The following is a 23514-nucleotide window of genomic DNA, read 5'->3' on the forward strand; positions in this document are numbered from 1 at the left end:
TCATAATCATGCTTTTCTGTATTGTACAGATCAGGTACCCATGGTGTAATTCTGTTACCATCATTCTTTTACCGGGTGTTAATCCACTTCACTTACTGTAGTTCAATAACTAGAAGAGATTTTTTATCATGGCGTCATACAGCTGACACCCCATTTATTTCTGCAGTTATCTTTGAATCTTAATTCGGAGTAGATATTTAAGCGCTTTGGGAAAACTTGGTCACATAAGCTAAGGGAGATTTTACCGTCATTCTGTTACCCAACCCAACTTTACATCTGCACTGTTCTTCGAGTAAATGTGTTTTTGTGAAATTTGCTGTGGAAATTATTAAAAGTAGTCCTAGAGTTTCATTGCTTGTTTAATTTAACAATCAATGGTTTTTGTTTGGCATACTTTTAAAGTGAATTAATCATAGTCTCAGCATCATTCTGTTACTGTGGAATTGCCCTAGAGTATTATAAAAATATAATTTAAAGGGGTCCCTATTGGCGCAGCGGTCTAAGGCTGGGGTTTGATCCCAAGCTGTGTCACAGCCGGCCATGACTGGAAGCCCCATAGGAAGGTGCCAACCTGGTTATGGGAGGGTTTGGCTGGGGAGGCTTTCCTTGGCTCATTGCCCTCTAGCAACTCCTTGGGGTGGTCCGAGCGCCTGCAACCTGACTTCGGTCGTCATTCGAGCAATGCTTCCTCTGACACATTGGTGCGGCTGACTTCAGGGTTAAGCGAGAAGTGTCTTAAGAAGTAACGCGGCTAGGCCGGTCAAGTTTCGGTCATGTCTCAATCTACGCCCATGCTCTGATTTAGAGGAATGCTCTGATTAGAGGAAGCAGAGTTAATGGTGGCTTCACAAGTCGAAAGTCTTCCGATATGTGGCGTCGCTCCTACACGACGCTCGTCCCTCAACCAACAGTGCAGGTGGAACCATCGCGCTATTTGACCTAAGACAATGAAGTCCGACAGTGCTTTTGAAGTTGGAACAATTCTTCAACCAGTAAGATTTTTGATAGCTTGATAGGCAAGCTAACATTACTAATAATAAAGTTAGCTAGCTTGCTTAACCTTGACAATGTGGTCAAGGTAGCTGCATTATCCATATTGGAAAGGTTATAGTTGTCAAATGGATTTGTCATCTGTTGGTTGAAAAGGTAAAAGGTCAAACATCACAACTTGGGTTACAACACTTCCTCAGAGTTTCCCCACTTATAGACCCCCCCCCCCCCCCCCAACTTGGAGGGTCGTTCAAGTGAAATGTCCCGCTTGGAACAAGGAGCTTCCGATAACTTCTATACAGTAGCACTTGAACACAGCATAAGTAGGCTTAGTTGGCCTTGATAAGGTGACGCCATAATGTCATTAAAGATGCTTTTCATTAAACAAATCCAATTAGCTCTTTCAAAAGGCCTATAATAATTATAAAGTTTGATGTAGCTAATGGTGGTGATGATGATGAGCAAGCATGAAGCATAATCTGCGATTGCTACGTACATTTTTGTACTTTTTAAATTTGAGATACTGTATAGCCATTGATTCTAGAAGAAAATAACTTAGAAATGCCTCATGAGTTTAGTTCAACTGTCTAACCCCATCAGAGCCCAAAATATATGAGCTTGTTTTACTCAATTGTTTGTCAATTGTAAACACACATAGCTACAAACATACATTTGGGGTGTTGTGAGTGTGAGGAGTTGCTGCATAACACTACTCCAACAACTTGGGTGTCCCTCTTACAGTGAGCGTACCCATATTCAGAGAACACTAATGTTTGAACCAGCTGAAATTTGCTCTTCTGAAATCTGACATGTCTTTGGTAACAGTATTTTGTGTTTGTTTAGGAGACCTGATAATCAAGCCCTGTTATTGTTTCCTCAGGATATTGTGCTTCCACCTGGACCTGTGAATGGAACATTGGGAGGAAATGTGTTTTTCAAAACCACCATCAATCCAACCACACTTAGTGCAATCGTCTGGACTTTTGGTGATCCCCCTGTCATCATTGTTGACTTTCTCAGTTCTGAAGGTCCTGTGATCGGAGAGGGATATGTTGGCAGGATCAGTCTGGACAATAGCACTGGAGCTCTGAAGCTCAGGAACCTGACCCTGATTGACAGTGGAAAATACAGAGTGAGCACAATAATTAATGGTGTTATTCAGGTGGCATCTACGTCACTGAATGTTTATGGTGAGTTACAAATGTTGCAGGGTAAGTTATTTACAGAAAGTTATTCACTAATGTTATGTTCACGCAGGGCATATTGGGATAACAATTTTCACAATGCGTGGGTAACTGCAACCGTGTTTTCTTTTATCAAGTGTCAAACTAGTTAAGATGATCTGAGCAAGGCTGGGTGAGGTTGCTAAGGTTGAGACAGCAGATAAACAACCGCTGACTCTTTTAGGTCAACTACCATTTCAGGGTCAACACCTGGCGTTTTGAAATGGTTTTGAACATTGTTGCAATATGGGCTGAACACAATGTTCTATCATTTTACAATTTGCCTTTGGAAATTGTATGTTCTAGTTTTTCCCATTTTTTTGGGGGGGGTCGCAGTTCATTCTCTTTCAAATGTCCCGGCGTTTCCAGCAATGAAACATTGAATGTGACAGGCCAAAGTACCATAAAATAATTGTTGCAATTTACTATCAACTGGTAAACTTAAACTATTTTGCAATAGTTAGGTGTAATTAGAGGACATCTTTCGATAGCTGGCTTGTCACCACTGGTCAGGAAGGCCAGGGACGTGAACCAAGGTCACTTGCGTGATAGGAAAACACCCTACACAGTGCCAACAGGGTGTCCCCAGTGGGAATTGTAATGTGGCTTATTAGCGATGATCACTACAGTATCTTATTCTCTAATCTGGAAGACATTGACAGACAGGAGACATCTCATCCTGGATTCATTGTGTTTTTATTTACTCATAATGTATGCAGTGTGCCAACAATGTGAACGCTGCTGCCTCATGTGGCGGAGAGTGGAAAGTGTCAATAGAGCAAAGCGCGAGCCAGGTACCTGTTTGGGGTCATTACTACCATGCCCTAACCTGACAATACTTTGACCTAACTCTACTCTAACCCTAACCACTGTCTTGCTAGCATGCCTAAACTGAATATGTGCAACAGTGCAGTGTTTTGTAAATAAAGGCCATGGCTGTGGATCCAAATTCTCTGGAAACCTCTTCTGACAGCTGAAAGTCTCTGGCTTCTGCGCATGTGCGGGATTCTCTACTTTACACAGAGTCTCTGCTCTACTCATTCAGCTGCCCAGAGAACAGGCAAATTTCAGTAATGAATGGAGAATGGTGCTTGTTTGATAAAGTTAGATCAAAGTTGAATCAATGTCTGCAAGAACACATACGGATCTTATTCTACATAACAGAACCCGAATATAATAGCATAGTGTAACTTTTTACTGCAAGACAAAAAACACCACCTAATTTCTTAAAAGATTTTAGGATGCAGCCAAAACTCAACAGCATGCCCCACTAGGCAAGATGTATGCTTTGATTTGAAACAAAACACACGTATGCTACAGTTTAACACCATCTGCGCAAAAATTTGCTCACTATACTTAAGGTTCTTTATATAAATAATGGGGCCAATGTGTGACATTGGGATAAGAATTTAAAAATTGTTTGAAACAAAAATAAAATGGATTTGCATGCAGTTCCACATGTGTACTTAGAGGAGTAAAAGTGAATTTATGCAAATTGACCCATAACTCCACCTATACAACAACATAGGCCTAGGACTATACATCCTTTTGAGCAGGGTTTATACTGACATGGTCAAAGTCAAATTCAATAACTTTTTCTATAGCCTATTGGGCCGACGCAGGCACACATAATGAAGCCATGAATAGAGATAGTATTAATCTCACCATTTTGAATTTCACAATCGCTGTTTTTATGAGAAAGTGACCAAAAACCAGGTTACTTTTTTAATGGAAGGATTTATATGGAAAGCCAAGTCGAAGCCAACATTCGAAACAAAAACGGATAAAATTAACTCACTGATAATTATAAAGGAGCAGGAGAACTCGGATAGAATAATTGCAAGGACTTTTCAAGCACCAAATTGACACCGTCTGATTTTCAAGGTACAGTAGGCCTATTCCAGTACTTTAATTTCTGAGCTACAAATAAAATACTATTTTGAAGCAATGAAGTGTCAATATACAGTGGGGCAAAAAAGTATTTAGTCAGCCACCAATTGTGCAAGTTCTCCCACTTAAAAAGATGAGAGAGGCCTGTAATTTTCATCATAGGTACACTTCAACTATGACAGACAAAATTAGAAAAAAAATCCAGATAATCACATTGTAGGATTTTTTATGAATTTATTTGCAAATTATGGTGGAAAATGGTGGAAAATAAGTATTTGGTCAATAACAAAAGTTTATCTCAATACTTTGTTATATACCCTTTGTTGGCAATGACAGAGGTCAAACGTTTTCTGTAAGTCTTCACAAGGTTTTCACACACTGTTGCTGGTATTTTGGCCCATTCCTCCATGCAAATAATCAAAGTAGCCACCTTTTCTCTTGATGACAGCTTTGCACACTCTTGGCATTCTCTCAACCAGCTTCATGAGGTAGTCACCTGGAATGCATTTCAATGAACATGTGAACCTTGTTAAAAGTTAATTTGTGTAATGTCTTTGCTGTTGTGTGACAAAACTGCACATTTTAAAGTGGCCTTTTATTGTCCCAAACACAAGGTGCACCTGTGTACTTATCATGCTGTTTAATCAGCTTCTTGATATGCCCCACCTGACAGGTGGATGGATCATCTTGGCAAAGGAGACATGCTCACTAACAGTGATGTGGGTATGTGGGTTTTGTGGGTGTGGAACATTTCTGGGATCTTTTATTTCAGCTCATGAAACATGGGACCAACATTTTGTTGTGTTTATATTTTTTTGTTCAGTGTATATTTTGTATTTAACCTACACGTTGACAGGGAGTCAAGTTGAGGCCAATGTTTATTTTTCAGAAGTGTCCTGTTGTCACGTTCGTCGTTTGGTTGAAGAGAGGAGGACCAAGGCGCAGCGTGATAAGAATACATTCTTCTATTTATTTAACGAAACGAAGAACACTTAAACAAACTATGCAAAACAACAAACGAACGTGAAGCTATATATTAAACAAGTGCAGACACAGGCAACTTACATATAGACAATAACCCACGAAATACCCAACGGAATATGGCTGCCTAAATATGGTTCCCAATCAGAGACAACAATAAACAGCTGCCTCTAATTGAGAACCAATCTAGGCAACCATAGACATACAAACACCTAGACTAGTAAACACCCCATAAACATACAAAACCCCTAGACAAGGTAAAACACATACATCCCCCATGTCACACCCTGACCTAACCAAAATAATAAAAAAATCAAAGATAACTAAGGTCAGGGCGTGACACCTGTATACACATCAATACACACATCAATATTCACATGAATAATAAAAAGCATAACACAATCTTAGAAAACAAAACACATTCTTCAGTTAAAAGGTCCTCAATCAGCATTTAGAATTGCCCTAGAGCAGCTATCCCCAAACTGGGAACCACTGCCCTAGAGGCACCAATTCATCCAATGAGAGCTTTGGAGATTATTCCACAAGTAAGGTGCAAAACAACGAACTTTCATGCCATACCACTAGCATGAAAACTAAATAGAGGCACAGACTGTGTGGAAAATGATTTAAGACAGACTTTCTTCAATACAACCAAGCATTGCAGAGTTATCTGCATCCTTTCAAGTACACCCTTCTCATTAACCTGTTGTGAGTTATGTGAGTTATCGACAATTGTCGATGAACAAATAAGGTTGTATATGTAAGATGGTTAAATAAAGAGCAAAATTGTTGATTATCATTATATTATTACTTGTGCCCTGGTCCTATAAGAGCTCTTTGTCACTTCCCATGTGCCGGGTTGTAACAAAAACTCACACTCATTCTTATGTTTAATAAATGTATCATATAGTGTGTGTGTGTGTGGCAGGCTTATGATGATGGCAAAAAACAACATTTGAGAGTATGCTGACCCTGGTGCTAGAGGGGGTACACAGCTGGAGGTTGAATGTTTGAAGGGGTACGGGACTATAAAAAGTTTGGGAACCACTGCCCTAGAGGCACCAATTCATCCAATAAGAGCTTTGGAGATTATTCCACAAGTAATGTGCAAAACAACAAACTTTCATGCCATACTTAAAACCAATAATACAGTGGCACAGGAAGAATAAGCAATATTGTCATACTGTACAGTGCTCTACCTGTGACATCACACAAGGAGACTGTGGATCAAACTGTATAGCAGTATGAAATTTGTAAAACAGTTGGTGCAGTAGAATTTCCATGATAGACAGTGAATAATCTAGATATATACTGCATGTGATGTTGATCTCCCCTGAGGATATTACACTGTCATTTTTTGCTTCAGATCTGCTTTCAGAAGGCCAAATTGCATCATGTGTTTCAGCAGTGTGTAACCGTTTGCGAAACTATTTGTGGCTTTTCATGAGAAGAGACAAAAGCAACATTCTTGACCAAATATACACGTTACCTTTATTTCAGACCCATAGACTGCAGTTACTGAAAGTGTAGTTAAGAAATGATTAGCAACAAATGCTAAGGAAATTCTAAGGTCTCTCGTTCTCTCAATAACTCATGTAGTATTCATGCTATCCTAAAGGAGAGAGAGAGAGAAAGAGAGAGAGAGAGGAATATGGATTCAAAGCCCATAAAAGGTAAATGTTGTGTAAACAACAGTCACTGCCAGGAATAATGCAGCATTGCAGCCCTTTTACAATGTGCTGGTAAATTGCAACATGTATTGTGATGGGACCTGCCTCATTTCCATTCCTCCTGTTGCTTTACATGTCAACCTTTACTCTTCGGAGTCCTATTCATGTGCTCCATAAAGACTAGAGTGGCATAGCAACCAGTTTAGTTTTAGTCCATGGTGCAGTCAGGTGAGATGGTCATACCTGCAGAAACACCAGATCAGATCACATCAACTTGGGCTCCCAAGTGGCGCAGTGGTGTAAGGCACTGCATCTCAGTGCTTGAGGCTTCACTACAGACACCCTGGTTTGAATCCAGGCTGGATCACAATCGGCTGTGATTGGGAGTCCCATTGAGCGGCACACAATTGGCCCAGTGTCGTCCGGGTGTAGACTGTCATTGTAAATAAGAATTTGTTCTTAACTGACTTGCCTAGTTAAATAAAGGTTAAATAAAAAGATCAGACACACCTTATTCGCCTTCACAGTGATGCTGGGCTTCACCCCAGGCTATTGCGCAGTGGGCATGAGATTACAGTGATGTTAACTTCCAGTCAGTTTAGTCACTGATTACCACAGCTGTGCTAAGAGGTCAGGGAACCTGACTTTGACACAGTTAACCACAGGGATATCGTACACAAACCACAGGGGTTGACTACAGGGTAGTGTGCAGGCTTTTGTTCCAGCCCAGCTCTAACACACATGATTCAATATAATCAAACAAATCAAAGTTTATTTGTCATGTGTGCCGAATACAGCAGGTGTAGACCTTACAGTGAAATGCTTACTTACAAGCTTTAACCAACAGTGGAATAAAAAAATTAAAAAAAAGGTATTAGGTGAACAATAGGTAAGTAAGGAAATAAAAACAATAGTAAAAAGACTGAAAAATAACAGTAGTGAGGCTATATACAGTAGCGAGGCTATAACAGCAGCAAGGCTATATACAGGCACCGGTTAGTCGGGCTGATTGAGGTGGTATGTACATGTAGATATGGTTAGTGACTATGCATATATGATTAACAGAGAGCCATCAACTACTGATTAATCAACTGAAACATTCTGCTTTGTGGCAACAGGACATTTTGGAATCAGTAGCAGTCATGAAGGGATGAGGCAAGAGAGGAAGGCATTATACTGAAATTTGAACTCACATACTAGTTTTGAAGTCATCATTTAAACCAGCCCACTCTCTGAGGTAACGAGGCATCATTTAAACCAGCCCACTCTTTATTAAGGTAACAAGTAATAAACACATAATCGATTAACAACCTGGAATCTCTAGTCAATGTTTCTCAGCACAAGATGGCTGAGGCATGTATAAAGAATCAAATCAAATGTATTTATAAAGCCCTTCTTACATCAGCTGATATCTCAAAGTGCTGTACAGAAACCCAGCCTAAAACCACAAACAGCAAGCAATGCAGGTGTAGAAGCACAGTGGCTAGGAAAAACTCCCTAGAAAGGCCAGAACCTAGGAAGAAACCTAGAGAGGAACCAGGCTATGAGGGGTGACCAATCCTTTTCTGGCTGTGCCAGGTGGAGATTATAACAGAACATGGCCAAGATGTGCAAATGTTCATAGATGACCAGCAGGGTCAAATAATAATAATCACAGTGGTTGTCGGGGGTGCAACAGGTCAGCACCTCAGGAGTAAATGTCAGTTGGCTTTTCATAGCCGATCATTCAGAGTATCTCTACCACTCCTGCTGTCTTTAGAGAGTTGAAAACAGCAGGTCTGGGACAGGTAGCACATCCGGTGAACAGGTCAGGGTTCAATAGCCGCAGGCAGAACAGTTGAAACTGGAGCAGCAGCACGGCCAGGTGGACTGGGGACAGCAAGGAGTCATCAGGCCAGGTAGTCCTGAGGCATGGTGTCACGTTCTGACCATAGTTCTTTTGTGTTTTCTTTGTTTTAGTGTTGGTCAGGACGTGAGCTGAGTGGGCATTCTATGTTGTGTGTCTAGTTTTCCCGTTTCTGTGTTTGGCCTGATATGGTTCTCAATCAGAGGCAGGTGTTAGTCATTGTCTCTGATTGGGAACCATATTTAGGTAGCCTGTTTTCTGTTGGGGTTTGTGGGTGGTTGTCTTCAGTCTTTGTGTGTCTGCACCAGATAGAACTGTTTCGGGTTTTCACTTTTGTTGTTTTTTTGTATTTTGAGTGTTCACTTTGATTAAACAAGATGAACAATTACCACGCTGCACATTGGTCCTCCGATCCTTCTAATTTCTCCTCCTCTTTCGAGGAGGAAGACGAAAGCCGTTACACATGGTCCTAGGGCTCAGGTCCTCCGAGAGGGAGAAAGAAAGAAAGAAAGAAAGAGAGAGAGAGAGAGAGAATTAGAGAGCGCATACTTAAATTCACACAGGACACAGGATAAGACAGGAGAAATACTCCAGATATAACAGACTGACCCTAGCCCCCCGACACATAAACTACTGCAGCATAAATACTGGAGGCTGAGACAAGGGGGGGGTCGGGAGACACTGGCCCCATCCAACGATACCCCCGGACAGGGCCAAACAGGCAGGATATAACCCAACCTACTTTGCCAAAGCACAGCCCCCACACCACTAGAGGGATATCTTCAACCACCAACTTACCATCCTGAGCCAAGGCCGAGTAAATAAAGGTGAAATTAAAAATAAAAATACGTGTCCGGTTACATACAGATCTAGGATGCACTTCCTCTCCCCAATTTGAACCTTTACTATGGGAGATTCTCCACCTCATTTTTGAATGTTGCTATGGGCACAGCCAAACAACAACAGTGAGGGATTTGACTTCCGCTTTACTTCCCGACTGAAGGTCGCTGGTGCCAAACTTGCCAGGGTAAATTATTTGTAAGAGTCAATTTATAGAGTATAAAAGTCAAGTAAACACGTGTGTTGTTAAGTGTAATTCTAACGTTAGCTAGACTTACTAGTAGGCTAGTTCTGTTGTGATAATAACATTAGTTACGTCGTCCACCAAGCCAATAACTATAACAATAAAACGACCATTCATGAGGTCTCAAACCCACAGATACTGGTTCAGACCATTCATGAGGTCTGTAAGCCACAGATACTGGTTCAGACCATTCATGAGGTCTGTAAGCCACAGATACTGGTTCAGACCATTCATGAGGTCTCTAACCTACAGATAATGGTTCAGACCATTCAGTGCTTTCATGTGTTCATTGTCATAGTGACAACTGCAAATAGTACTTCAATGTACATGTAGGCCTAATGAAAAATAATACAGTACCTCGTATTTATACAGATGATGAAATGGCAGATCTGTAGTGTTCCTCCAGGCTGCGCTCTGTGGTTCCCGGCATTAAAAGCTCCACTATTGATGAGGCCTACGTTTTCAGACAAGCAATTTATTATATTATATCAGATGACTACCTCATGAAGCTGGTTGAGAGAATGCCAAGAGTGTGCAAAGCTGTCATCAAGGCAATGGGTGGCTATTTGAAGAATCTCAAATATAAAATATATTTTGATTTGTTTAACAATTTTATAGTTACTACATAATTCTACATAATTGCCAAGAGTTATTTCTGCTCACCCCCAAAGCCAATTCCTCCTTTGGCCGCCTCTCCTTCCAGTTCTCTGCTGCCAATGACTGGAACGAACTGAAAAAATCGCTGAAGCTGGAGACTCTTATCTCCCTCACTAACTTCAAGCACTAGCTGTCAGAGCAGCTCACAGATCATTGCACCTGTACATAGCCCATCTGTATATAGCCCATCCAACTACCTCATCCCCATACTGTATTAAGTTATATATTTTGCTCCTTTGCACCCCAGTATCTCTACTTGCACATTCATCTTCTGCACATCTATCACTCCAGTGTTTAATTGCTATATCGTAATTACCTCGCACTATGGCCTATTTTATTGCCTTACCTCCCTTACCTCATTTGCACTCACTGTATATAGACTTTTTTCTACTGTATGTTTGTTTATTCCATGTTGTTGTATGTGTCGAACTGCTTTGCTTTATCTTGGCCACGTCGCAGTTGTAAATGAGAACATGTTCTCAACTAGCCTACCTGGTTAAATAAAGGTGAATTTTTTTTTTTTGAAAAAAAAAAATAGCCCACAAAGATCTCCACCACGGCACAACCCAAGGGGGGGCACCAACCCAGACAGGAAGATCACGTCAGTGACTCAACCCACTCAAGTGACGCACCCCTCCTAGCGACGGCATGGAAGAGCACCAGTAAGCCAGTGGCAGAGAATCCCAGTGGAGAGAGGGGAACCGGCCAGGCAGAGACAGCAAGGGTGGTTCATTGCTCCATTGCCTTTCCGTTCACCTTCACACTCCTGGGCCAGACTACACTCAATCATAGGACCCACTGAAGAGATGAGTCTTCAATAAAGACTTAAAGGTTGAGACCAAGTCAGCGTCTCTCACATATTTAGGCAGACCATTCCATAAAAATGGAGATCTATAGGAGAAAGCCCTGCCTCCAGCTGTTTGCTTAGAAATTCTAGGGACAGTTAGGAGACCTGCGTCTCGTGACCGTAGCGTACGTGTAGGTATGTACGGCAGGACCAAATCGGAAAGATAGGTAGGAGCAAGCCCATGTAATGCTTTGTAGGTTAGCAGTAAAACCTTGAAATCAGCCCTTAACAGGAAGCCAGTGTAGAGAGGCTAGCACTGGAGTAATATGATCAAATTTTTGGGTTCTAGTCAAGATTTTAGCAGCCTTGTTTAGCACTAACTGACGTTTATTTAGTGCTTTATCCAGGTAGCCGGAAAGTAGAGCATTGCAGTAGTCTAACCTAGAAGTGACAAAAGCATGGATACATTTTTCTGCATCATTTTTGGACAGAAAATGTTCAATTTTTACAATGTTATGTAGATGGGAAAAAAGCTGTCCTTGAAACAGTCTTGATATGTTCGTCAAAAGAGAGATCAGGGTCCAGAGTAACGCAGAGGTCCTTCACAGTTTTATTTTTTGTTTCTTGGGACCTAGAACAAGCATCTCTGTTTTGTCTGAGTTTAAAAGTAGAACATTTGCAGCCATCCACTTCCTTATGTCTGAAACACAGGCCTACAGGGAGGGCAATTTTGGGGCTTCACCATGTTTCATCGAAATCTACAGCTGTGTATCGTCCGCATAGCAATGAAAGTTAACATTATGTTTCCCGAATGACATCACCATGAGGTAAAATATATAGTGAAAACAATAGTGGTCCTAAAATGGAACCTTGAGGAACACCGAAATTTACAGTTGATTTGTCAGAGGACAAACCATCCACAGAGACAAACTGATATCTTTCCGACAGATAAGATCTAAACCAGGCCAGAACTTGTCCATGTAGACCAATTTGGGTTTCCAATCTCTCCAAAAGAATGTGGTGATCGATGGTATCTAAAGTAGCACTAAGGTCTAGGAGCATGAGGACAGATGCAGAGCCTCGGTCTGACGCCATTAAAAGGTCATTTACCACCTTCACAAGTGCAGTCTCAGTGCTATGATGGGGTCTAAAGCCAGACTGAAGCGTTTCATATACATTGTTTGTCTTCAGGAAGGTAATGAGTTGATGCGCAACAGCTTTTCCTAACATTTTTGAGAGGAATGGGAGATTCAATATAGGCCGAAATGTTTTATATTTTCTAGGTCAAGGTTTGGCTTTTTCAAGAGAGGCTTTATTACTGCCACTTTTAGTGAGTTTGGTACACATCCGGTGGATAGAGAGCCGTTTATTATGTCCAAGCACAGGAAGCAGCTCTTTCAGTAGTTTAGTTGGAATAGGGTCAAGTATGCAGCTTGAAGGATTAGAGGCCATGATTATTTTCATCATTGTGTCAAGAGATATAGTACTAAAACACTTGAGTGTCTCCCTTGATCCTAGGTCCTGGGAGAGTTGTGCAGACAGCTTTGGAGGAATACGCAGATTTAAAGAGGAGTCCGTAATTTGCTTTCTAATGATCGTGATCTTTTCCTCAAAGAAGTTCATGAATTTATCACTGCTGAAGTGAAAGCCATCCTCTCTTGGGGAATGCTGCTTTTTAGTTAGCTTTGTGACAGTATCAAAAATAAATTTTAGACTTTTCTTATTTTCCTCAATTAAGTTGGAAAAATAGGATGATCGAGCAGCAGTGAGGGCTCTGCGATACTGCATGGTACTGTCTTTCCAAGCTAGTCGGAAGACTTCCAGTTTGGTTTGGCGCCATTTCCGTTCCAATTTTCTGGAAGCTTGCTTCTTTATTCCAGTGAGATTGCTAAGGCGAACACCGCCATGTTTAGTTTTGCCCAACTTAGGTCGAGGCACAGACACGGTCTCAATGGGGATAGCTGACTGTGCTAGTGGCAGACTCCACTAAGCTGGCAGGCTGGCTAACAGCCTGCTATCTCATTGTGGAGCTAGGGGAGTTAGAGCCCTGTCTAAAGAATCAAGAATGTATGAATAAATATAGTTTTTTGAGTCAGATGTTGAAATCCAGGACGTTACAGTATGTCAACATAACACTCCATGTACTAATGAAGCTATAAAGGTGTCCACATATTTTGGGTGGCCACAGAAAGAGTCGTACAAGACTGAATAGAAGTTTTGTAATGGTTAGGTTGTTAAGACTGCACTGATAAAAGTGGACGCACGTGGCATTTTGGCAATATAATAGAAAATCTTTGGTGCGGTCCATGGTGTGGTCAGGTGAAACAGTAGGTCATATAACAAACTGAGGCCTGATCACCCCCTGGTGGCTCCTGGTAACACCACCCGCAAACACATCAGCTCAGACACACCTTACACAACTTTATATTGACGGTAACCTCATCCCCATGCTACTGCGCACAGCATGGGAACTAGATTACAGTGACGGTAACTTCCAGTCAGTTTTGTCACTGACTACCACAGTATTGCCAAGAGGTCAGGGAACTTGATCAGTAAAGACCTCCAGTGACCCAGTTAACCAAGGGGATATCATACACAAACCACAGGGGTTGACTACAGGGTAGTGTGCAGGCTTTTGTTCCAGCCCAGCTCTAACACACAAGATTCAATATAATCAACTAATGATGGTCGTCAACTGAAACATTCTGCTTTGGGGCAACAGGACATTTTGGAATCAGCAGCAGTCATGAAGGAAAGAGGAAGGCATTTTACACAAGTCTGAACTCTCCCAATACTTACTACTGTACACACTATAAGTTAAACCAGCCTACTCTTTGAGTAAGGTAAGGAAATAAAAACAAAAATGTTTTAGCAACCTGGAATCTCTACTCAAGGTTTCTTAGCACAAGATGGCTGAGACGTAGCTAAAGAATCAGATGTTGAAGTCCAGGACATTACAGTATGTCAACACAATACTTCCTGTACTAATGAAGGTATAAAGGTGTCCACATATTTTGGGTGGCCACAGAGAGTGGTAGAAGACTTGGGGGGTAATACTATGGCATTCTATTTGAAGACTTTCTACACTGTGTTGGTACTGACACTGACAGGTAAGGGGTCTCTCTCTCTCTCTCTCTCACACACACACACACACACACACACACACACACACACACACACACACACACACACACACACACACACACACACACACACACACACACACACACACACACACACACACACACACACACACACACACACACACACAAAATATATTTAATTCACACATATATACAAATGATTGAATCATTCAGTCAATTAATTCCATAACGGATGAGCCTACAAATGTCGATTTGACACAAAAATAAGAAAAAAGTCATTCACACACACGCACACACACAGTCACAATTTCAGTGTGATAATTGTACAACATATAGGGCAAATTGTCAGCCACTCACATGAGTCTGTGACAAACAACATTATTCAGATACAGCTCATTAGGTTGTATGATGCCCTTAAAGTGGCAATCAGCAGCTGCTACACCATTTTTGGACTTGAATGTAAATGAATGAATGATATGTACCCATTGATTCTTGAAGAATATAACTTATAAATGCTTCATGAGCTTAGTTCAGCTGTCGTTCCCCATCAGAACCCAAAAAATAAGCTTGTTTGTAAAAATAAAAGCAAATGCAAACAAACTGTATAGCCTCACATGGTTACAACTATAATTTAGATATCATGGATGATCAGTCCTTACATCCATAGTTCTGTCTATGAATTAGAGTGGTTTGATTTCTCCAGCCCCATCCCTCTGCTTTTTACCGAACCAGGGTTGGGGCTTCAGCTTTGTTATTGTTTTTACTGCTGATTGCCGCTTTAATGAAGTCGCTCTATCTTTCCTCGTCCTCCCTGTCTCTCTGTCCCCCCCCCCCCCTCATATATATATCTCCAGGAGGCCTTGATCCTACCAGTGTCTCAGCAGCATCTCCTAATCCTAGTGAGTATCCAACTACCTAAAACCATCAAAGACTACCTCTAATCTCTTACCATTACCACCAAACAATTATGTTAACTCGCAATTATATAGAGACACATTTTACTATATGTTTAGTATCATAGCTCAAAGAGCATAGTTAAACCTTACATAACCACAATCTTGGAGGTGAAAAGTAAGAGATTTTTTTGTTTTTAATTTACGGTCATGCGTGCATGTGGTCCCAGAAATGGAACCCACTATCCTGGTGTTGCAAGAGTCATGCTCTACCAACTGTGCTACAGAGGCTCACACTACTCCAGCCACTACTGCAACCTGTATTACAGATTTCTAAATCTAGTGTCAACCCCTTCCATGCTGTGCGACACGCTGTGATGCAAAGAAAATAAGAATACTTTATAGTCCATTGTCCTTACACCGTACTCAAACTGTCCGTGCGCAAATTGATTTTGTCCCCCCACACCGAACGTGATCACGACACGCAGGTTGAAGTATCAAAACAAACTCTGAATCAATTATATTAAAACATTTTTAAAACATTAAACATTTATGGCAATTTAGCTAGCTACCTTGGAGTTGCTAGCTAATTTGTCCTATTTAGCTAGCTTGCTGTTTCCAGCTAATTTGTCTTGGGATATAAATGTTGAGTTGTTATTTTACCTGAAATGCACAAGGTCCTCTACAATTAATCCACACATAAAATTATCAATCGAATAATTTCTAGTCATCTCTCCACCTTCCAGGCTTTTTCTTCTTTGGACTTTATGTGGCTATTGGCATCTAACTTTAGTTACCACAACGACCGAGCAAACTCAGTTCATATGGAAAACCAGCTTTCTGCCGGGATTGAATATGCCTCAGATTCCTAACCCTAACCATCCCTCGAATCACACCTCTGGATCTCCCTTCTGTGTGTTCCAGGCTCAGTGTCCGTGAGGCCCAGCCCACAGCTCTCTCTCCCCGTCCTCAACCAGTCCTTCAGCCTGGACTGTAAAGGCTCCTTCCCAGGCCTGCCAGTGCTTTGGTACAAAGACGGCCAGGTTGTAGCTCCAGACGCCAGGATAAACCTGTTGGAACACAACACCTCCCTCCACTTCAACTCCCTGCTGCCCTCTGATGGTGGCTTCTATCAGTGCGAGGTGACCATGGCAAACATGGCTGAAAGCAAGGTCATAAGCCTGGGCTACCTGCTGAACTGTAGGTATAAGATGTAACGCCTATGCTTCATTTGAGAGAATCAATGAATATGGGTGATCCTGTCCAATCTTCCTTCAAAAAAATTTGGAGGCAAAGCTATTTTGCTGACATTTTCTTCCTTTGCTGACAGTTGATCATTGGAGTGTTAGTATCAGTGGCCCTGACACAGTGTTTCCTGGGAGGGAATACACCTTTACCTGCCAGGTGAACTGCACTGTCGACCTGGACTGCTCCATCCGCTGGCCATTGAGGGGGGGTATCCTTACTAGCGCCTACTTCTCCGTGAGGAAGAATATCCTGAAATGGATTCCGTCGGTACCTGGTACGGTCCAGATCTTCACCTGTGTGGTGGAGAACACAGCAGCTGGACGCTCTGCAGAGGCCTCCAAGACAGTGAAGGTCACAGGTAGTCACTCCTGTTTTATTGTGTAATAAAATTAAGCTTCACTGCAGAATCAATTCTTGCAATGTCAGTTTTGTGATTGTTTGAGGGTTCTTTAGATCGTAAAGAGATGACTCTCTAGACAAACCCTGGATGGAGACTGATTACTCTTTGGCAGATTTAATGATGAACTGACCACATTCATTCAGCCATGCATAAAGGTAGATAATCAATTACTATCACAATTCCAAAGAACTGATTCACCATACTGTAAAACTACACTACACTTCGACTATAATAATAATAATATCCCTCATAAAATATTCCTACACTATTATCACCAAGTTATCTTGATACAAAATGTATTAACTCATGCTTAAACCCAGTTGTAGGTACTGTTAAATCTAAATATTTCAATCTAAATGCTTTGTTTTTTAACCTAGCTAGAATACCTGCGTACTACATGGTAAAATACTGTTTTAGACAGTTTCCATCATCTCCAAAATCCCAGACTGAAGTCATGTTATTGTTCCCTCATGCAGGACCCACAGTATCAGGATCTGAAACAGTGAGGCTGAGTGGAGTTTTAGGACTGGTTCTCTGTGTGGGTCAGCTGTTCCTTCTGGATCCCTAGAAGCGGCGCTATAAGACTACAGATAATGGGAAGGACAGAGGAGAACATTGAATGAGTTCAGCCTCTGTTGTGGGATAATGATAGTTGAGTCATTGGAAGTTTCCAGTGAATTATGTTTATCATTCACATGCAGTGGGTAACGATGAGAAAATAACAAAACGTACATATTGATGTTATCTATGTAATATTTTCTTATTTGCAATACGTACTGTATTATTATTATCTTTGTTGTTGTTGAGATGACCTTGTAAAATAAACTCCCAAATGAGTGTGGTAATAGATAGCTGTCTCTGTATGGAGTTGTCAACTTTGGTCTTTGATTGGCAGAGGTAAGTAGCCAGCATAACTCCAGATCCACTGCCAGACGTACCAGCAGAGTACACTGTACTGTCCCTCCCCTCACTAGGGAGCAGAGACGACCCTGCTGTCTTCAAGGAAAAGTTCTATGAAAAGCTGCTGTTATAATCACACCATCTTCACACCATAACATCACTTGTTTATGTGAGAGTGGTATTATGAGACTAGCCTGACCAACATACACAGAAGTTGTTTCATAACATGATAGTATACTATAGTCTGTCAGTGTGTAGGCTCATATAGCTACAGTATCCTACTTATTGCAAAGGCTAACCTGATGTACAAGTTGAACAAGTCTTTACCTCAGTACTAGCCCCGTGTCCAACACAATCACAGACATTCAAATGTCTGTTGGCAAATCCCTTTCTGTGTGATAAGGTATTGTCAACCTCAGGCCATGTTTGCCTACCCTGTTTGGTCAAGGCATGACATGGTGAAATTGAACAATGGACACCATTTGTCATGGACCCAGAATACCACAAACTAGATACTGAAGCTAACCTCAAACCTGGAAATGGCACATGAGGAGGCGTTCATTTATTATTACAACTGGCACAATGCCATTGGATATTTATCATTTACAGGGTAACCTATACTGGATGCATCATACTTCAGCACCTGTTTTGATACACTCCTTTATTTAGGACCACATCATTTGCATTCTATTGGAAGTGAAAGCATTATTCAAACAGTATCCGGTAGTTAGTGCGCCTATCCCTATCCCTAACCATGACCCTAACCCTAACCCTAACCCTAGCTTCATGTCCACACCCTGGCTCAACCCTAACCCTAACCCTAGCTTCATGTCCACATCCCGGCTCAACCCTAACCCTAACCCTAGCTTCATGTCCACACCCCGGCTCAACCCTAACCCTAACCCTAGCTTCATGTCCACACCCCGGCTCAACCCTAACCCTAACCCTAGCTTCATGTCTACAACCTGGCTCAACCCTAACCCTAACCCTAGCTTCATGTCCACACCCCGGCTCAACTCTAACCCTAACCACCTGTGTGCCACCATAGTCACCTATTAGGGACTTCTATCAGGGGATAGCGTTGAGCAGGGCTGTGGACATTGTGAGGGTATTTTGAAGTTAAACCTTACTAATGCTTGTGTACTAAAACATCTATCTTTAAGCATAGGCATTGGGTTTGAGATTGTCATATAAACTAACTCATATAAGATAGAAAAGTGTGTGTGCACATAAATAGAGGTCTGTTCTGACTGTTTGTGTGTGTGTGTTGAATGACCCCATGATGTCTGGGCACTCGGCTAAAGACTTGACAGAAACTAACCGGTTCCTCTTAGCTTAGCTGGAGACAGGGCAAAGTGTTATATTCTGCACACCAGTGATAGAGCTATTGTTCTGTTTGGAGCCTGTTTCTGGGATAAAGATTCATGTTTTGTGTGTGTGTGTGTATCCAGTACTGTTAGAGGAAGTATGTCTGGGGTAGCTTGACTATTGTATATAAATGCTCCTGTACTCTTTGTACAGGAAGCTCTCACGCCATTACACCTGCGTGGGTGGTGCGACCAGCCTCGTTATTATAATACGTTTTTAATAAAAGTAATACCTTGATTGATTATTGATTTTGCATCTCCTCATTATTAGTTAAAGGTAGAATTTCCACCACAACATGTAGTTAGGGTTAGGTTTATTATTACATTATATTAGGGGAAGTTATGATCACACCCTATATTACATTGAGTAATAGTGATATGAATGATACAGACATACTGTAAATCAGGCCAAATTGTGGGTGTGACCGGTGTAGATTGCCTCTGCATTGTGTTTTGATTGGCTTGCACATGACCCTAGGATCAGGGTTGGTGTTGATCTGTATTGTCTGATAAGGTATGGAAAGACTCCATAAACAAATCCTGTGGTGCCCTTCTACACCAACTCCTCTATTCCACATGAGTACAGTAGACAGGGCAGGGAAAAATAACAATAATATCCTTTCACATAACAGTACAATATAACGCAAACACAATGTACAGTATGAAATGTAAATGTACAGTAGCCTATAGACCTAGGCAGCCAACTTTCCCAATGACAGCCAGGCATTATGTACAGTACAGTAGTAACGTGCACTTGTGAACATAGCTAGCCTTGGACAGTAAATATATCGTCCACATATCTTAAAGGCCCAGTGCAGTCGAAAACTAGATTTTCCGTTGTTTTATATATATTTCCACACTACCACTCCCAAACAGTTCTAGCAAAATTCTTGCTTGAGAAATTGCCTTTTGCTATAAAGATATTTCTGTTTCTTTTTTACCCTTTTAATTGAAAACAATCACAGCAAAGTAATGAATTGCTACTAGAATTGTTTTGATATTGAGATAAAAACGTCTGCTTCGGACCTATAACAAGCATAGCACATGACATACCTGACACGGAAAGGAAAAACATCCATAAACAAATGCTGTGCTGCCCGTATACACTAATTCCTCTGGAAAGTATAAATTAACAAGGAAAGGGGACATGAATACACATGCTAGTCCAATGACGCCATGTACAGTAAAAAGTACAGTAGCTAGCTAACATGTACACTATTCATAGATTACAAGATAAAAAAAAAAAAGTATAAATACATGAAATGCTTTAATATCCCAATATAATGGTAGGATGCCATAATAATAATATGTCAGGGACCATATAAATAAAATATTGGTGCTTTTGCATATATAGTGATTGTACAAAAGTCCTTCCTCAACATAGACTGACTAGGTGAATCCAGGTGAAAGCTATGGTTCCTTATTGATGTAACTTTCTAAATCCACTTCAATCAGTAGAGATGAAGGGAGGGACAGGTTAAAGAAGGATTTTTAAGCCTTGAGACAATTAAGACATGGATTGTGTATGTGTGCCATTCAGAGGGTGAATGAGCAAGAGAAAATATTTAAATGCCTTTGAACGGGGTATCGTAGTAGGTGCCAGACGCATCGGTTTGAGTGTGTCAAGAACTGCAACGCTGCTGGGTTTTTCGCGCTCAACCGTTTCCTGTGTGTATCAAGAATAGTCCCCACCTAAAGGACATTGTGCCAACTTGACACAACTGTGGGAAGCATTGAAGTCAACATTTGCCTGTTGAATGCTTTCGACACCTTGTAGAGTCCATGCCCCGACGAATTGAGACTGTTCTGAGGGCAAAACGGGGTGCTACTCAATATTAGGAAGGATTGATTATGATTTCCATGGACAATTTCACTGTAACCTACCTCTTCTACATGTGTAGAGTAGACAGCGTAGACAGGGAAGATGAAAGTAGGCAGGGGATGCTTATGGGGAGAACACAGAAGGAGAAGGAAGTGTGCAACATTAAAAAGGCCCTTACACGACCAAAAGGAATGTACACTAATATCAGGCATGGGAACTGTTCTGATGTTGTGTAAATATATGACATGAAATACAACACTTGTTACACGAGCAGGAAGCACATTTAGGCTCTGAATAGAGATTAGTACAATGTCCCACTGTTCAACTCAGCTCTCATGGTGTGATGGTGTTATCATAGGGTGCTTGTTCTCTCTCTCGGGGCTTTATGTTGACCTCTTACCCTCAACCTGAAAGCTTTGTAATACAGCATGTGGGTACTTATGTTGGTTTCATAGAATAGCTGAGTGTCTTTCACATGACCAGTTTGCTCCTCTATTCATGCTCCCGGTTGGACAGTGAGATAATGACAGGCAGCATACCCTTTCCTCCACTGTTCATAAATCAAACCTGATCTGGCATAGACCCACATAGGTATGCTCAGATGTTCCCTGATTGGAACATGCCCCCACAATTCTACAGGTGTTGACCTGGGAGATGTGAAGGGAATGTGTTGTTGCCTTGTTACACACACACTGACAGGAATAACAGAGGGAGATTTCTCAATATTTGGGAAATTGTGAAATGGGAATGTCAATGCTAAAGTATTACGTTACAATATCACAGACACGATATATATATATATATATTTTATCTAGGCAAGTCAGTTAAGAACAAATTCTTATTTTCAATGACGGCCTAGGAACAGTGGGTTAACTGCCTTGTTCAGGGCAGAGCGACAGATTTGTACCTTGTCAGCTCAGGGATTCGATCTTGTAACCTTTCAGTTACTAGTCCAACGCTCTTACCTCTAGGCTACCTGCCGCCGCAATATGATACTTGATGTACAGTATTTACCGTTCTATTCTGTACTTGTTGACTATATTATAAACATTTAACACATTTTGTTGTCATGGTGTTTTGTAAGTGACTGTAGCCCTGTTCCAAACCAGTAAAGCTGAAAATATAGACTTAAACTACACAGAATTAAATAGTATAGAAGTAATCCTATTTATATATATATTTTGTGTCTAATTGATCGGTGAAAATATTTGTAATGATTCTTTACTACAATGCCATTGCCACAATAAGGCTACCTACTGTATCAAAGTGTGAAGGAGACAGACAGGAGGGATGAAGGGGGATAGGCAACTCGGAGATCACACATATTCTCTGTCACCATTTGTCAATCAGATTACCCTAGTTGGTCATTCACACAATGCCACCAAGGTAAATGTTTGTAGAAAGAAAAATACAAAATGTGAGACCACTTTTGTAGTTTGACAAGAACAAGTACTATATGATGAACACTGGCATATAAAGATATATACTAATATAAAAGAGTAGGAGCACTCATAGACCACCTAAACACAATGGGGGAGACAAGAGGAAGAGTCCCACATGTTCTTCTACTGGCTTTGATACAAGGTAACATGTCTTATTTTTCAATAATACAAGTAACTCAGGGAGTTAAGTTTCAGTTTAATTTACTGTAAAGAAGATGGAGAAATGAAAGTGTAAAATAGAGACATTTACAGTAAAATGTGAATTTAGAAATTGCAACTTGTTCTAAAATGGATACAGTTTTATACTAAATAGTTTGTGAAAACTTTTTTTGATTGAGTACCTGTTTATTGTATTTGTATTATATCATTACCAAATAAATTACAAAGTTGTGTTTACCAGGTAGACTCTAACAAATGGCCCCAAATATTGCATGTTAAAGACTAGTGACCTCAAGTTCATATTTGATTGTGATAATATGACTTCAAAATAACAAAAAATTGTGAATTCAACTAATGTCTGTCTTAATCGGAAACTGATTAGCTGGAAGAGGAACAAAAGTGGGTACACCCTGTTGTGTTCCAGGACCAGGATTGTTGACCACTGGATGCTAAAGACCCATCTTTCCACTCTTCTCCAGGTGTGCTGAGCTCCAGCACTGAGAAGGTGCTTCCATCTGAGAACCCGGGCTGTGGTGTCAACACGGTGACCCTGACGCTGTCTCCGGTCACTCAGCTGCAAAGCGGCAGCTGGACTGTGGGGGACCCTCAGATTCTGACCTGGTCGGGGGCCCAGCAGGCCATGTTCCCGAGCCACAATGGCAGGGCATCGGTGGACATCAGCATGGGGACTCTGACCATGACCTCCATCACGGTGGTCTACTCAGGGGTCTATGTGGTCCAGAGCACCAGCCCTCAGCTCACAGCCACCTCAACCCTCACTGTGATAGGTGAATCAGACATCAGCCCAGCTCACTATTAAATGAGTTAGATTAGTCAAATACTGAAGGCCCTGTGGGTGTATACTGTAACTACTGTTAAGATAGCCTAGCTTCCACCATGACTTGAAGTGTAATACAACAATTCTGACAGTCCAGAGATACTGGTTCAGTTTGATTGGAGTCCAAAAGTTCGGAAAGTATATAGACTGCTTGACTTTTTCCACATTTTGTTACGTTACAGCCTTATACTAAAATGTATTACATCTTTTTTT

General features: G+C 41.2%; 1 protein-coding gene and 1 long non-coding RNA gene across 3 annotated transcripts in view; one reads left to right on the forward strand and one right to left on the reverse strand.

Annotated features, from left to right (window-relative positions):
- LOC139564397 (uncharacterized) overlaps positions 1–23514 on the reverse strand; it is a 418006-nt gene that overhangs the window by 13347 nt on the left and 381145 nt on the right. The window lies entirely within an intron of this gene.
- On the forward strand, positions 14127–17622 carry LOC139564210 (pregnancy-specific beta-1-glycoprotein 11-like). Of its 2 annotated transcripts, XR_011672712.1 has the most exons (6): positions 14127–14238; positions 15087–15131; positions 16050–16325; positions 16456–16731; positions 16827–16928; positions 17250–17622. XR_011672712.1 is itself a non-coding variant. In XM_071383516.1 (5 exons), the coding sequence occupies exons 1-5, from the start codon at positions 14187–14189 to the stop codon at positions 17339–17341; spliced, it is 741 nt and encodes a 246-aa protein (XP_071239617.1). In that variant the 5' UTR covers positions 14127–14186; the 3' UTR covers positions 17342–17622. The 2 variants fall into 2 exon arrangements, 1 of the variants encoding a protein (XP_071239617.1); XM_071383516.1 differs by lacking the exon at positions 16827–16928.

This window comes from Salvelinus alpinus, chromosome 35, assembly GCF_045679555.1.
Source record: "Salvelinus alpinus chromosome 35, SLU_Salpinus.1, whole genome shotgun sequence".
Classification (NCBI taxonomy): Eukaryota; Metazoa; Chordata; class Actinopteri; order Salmoniformes; family Salmonidae; genus Salvelinus; species Salvelinus alpinus.

What these genes read in the sequence shown, in the direction of transcription:
- LOC139564210 (XM_071383516.1), top strand. Translation starts at nt 14,187, where the DNA reads ATGGCATTCTATTTGAAGACTTTCTACACTGTGTTGGTACTGACACTG. An exon ending in CCTGGGCTACCTGCTGAACT is followed by an intron (nt 16,326 to 16,455) that starts GTAGGTATAAGA and finishes CTTTGCTGACAG; the next exon opens with TTGATCATTGGAGTGTTAGT. An exon ending in CAAGACAGTGAAGGTCACAG is followed by an intron (nt 16,732 to 17,249) that starts GTAGTCACTCCT and finishes TCCCTCATGCAG; the next exon opens with GACCCACAGTATCAGGATCT.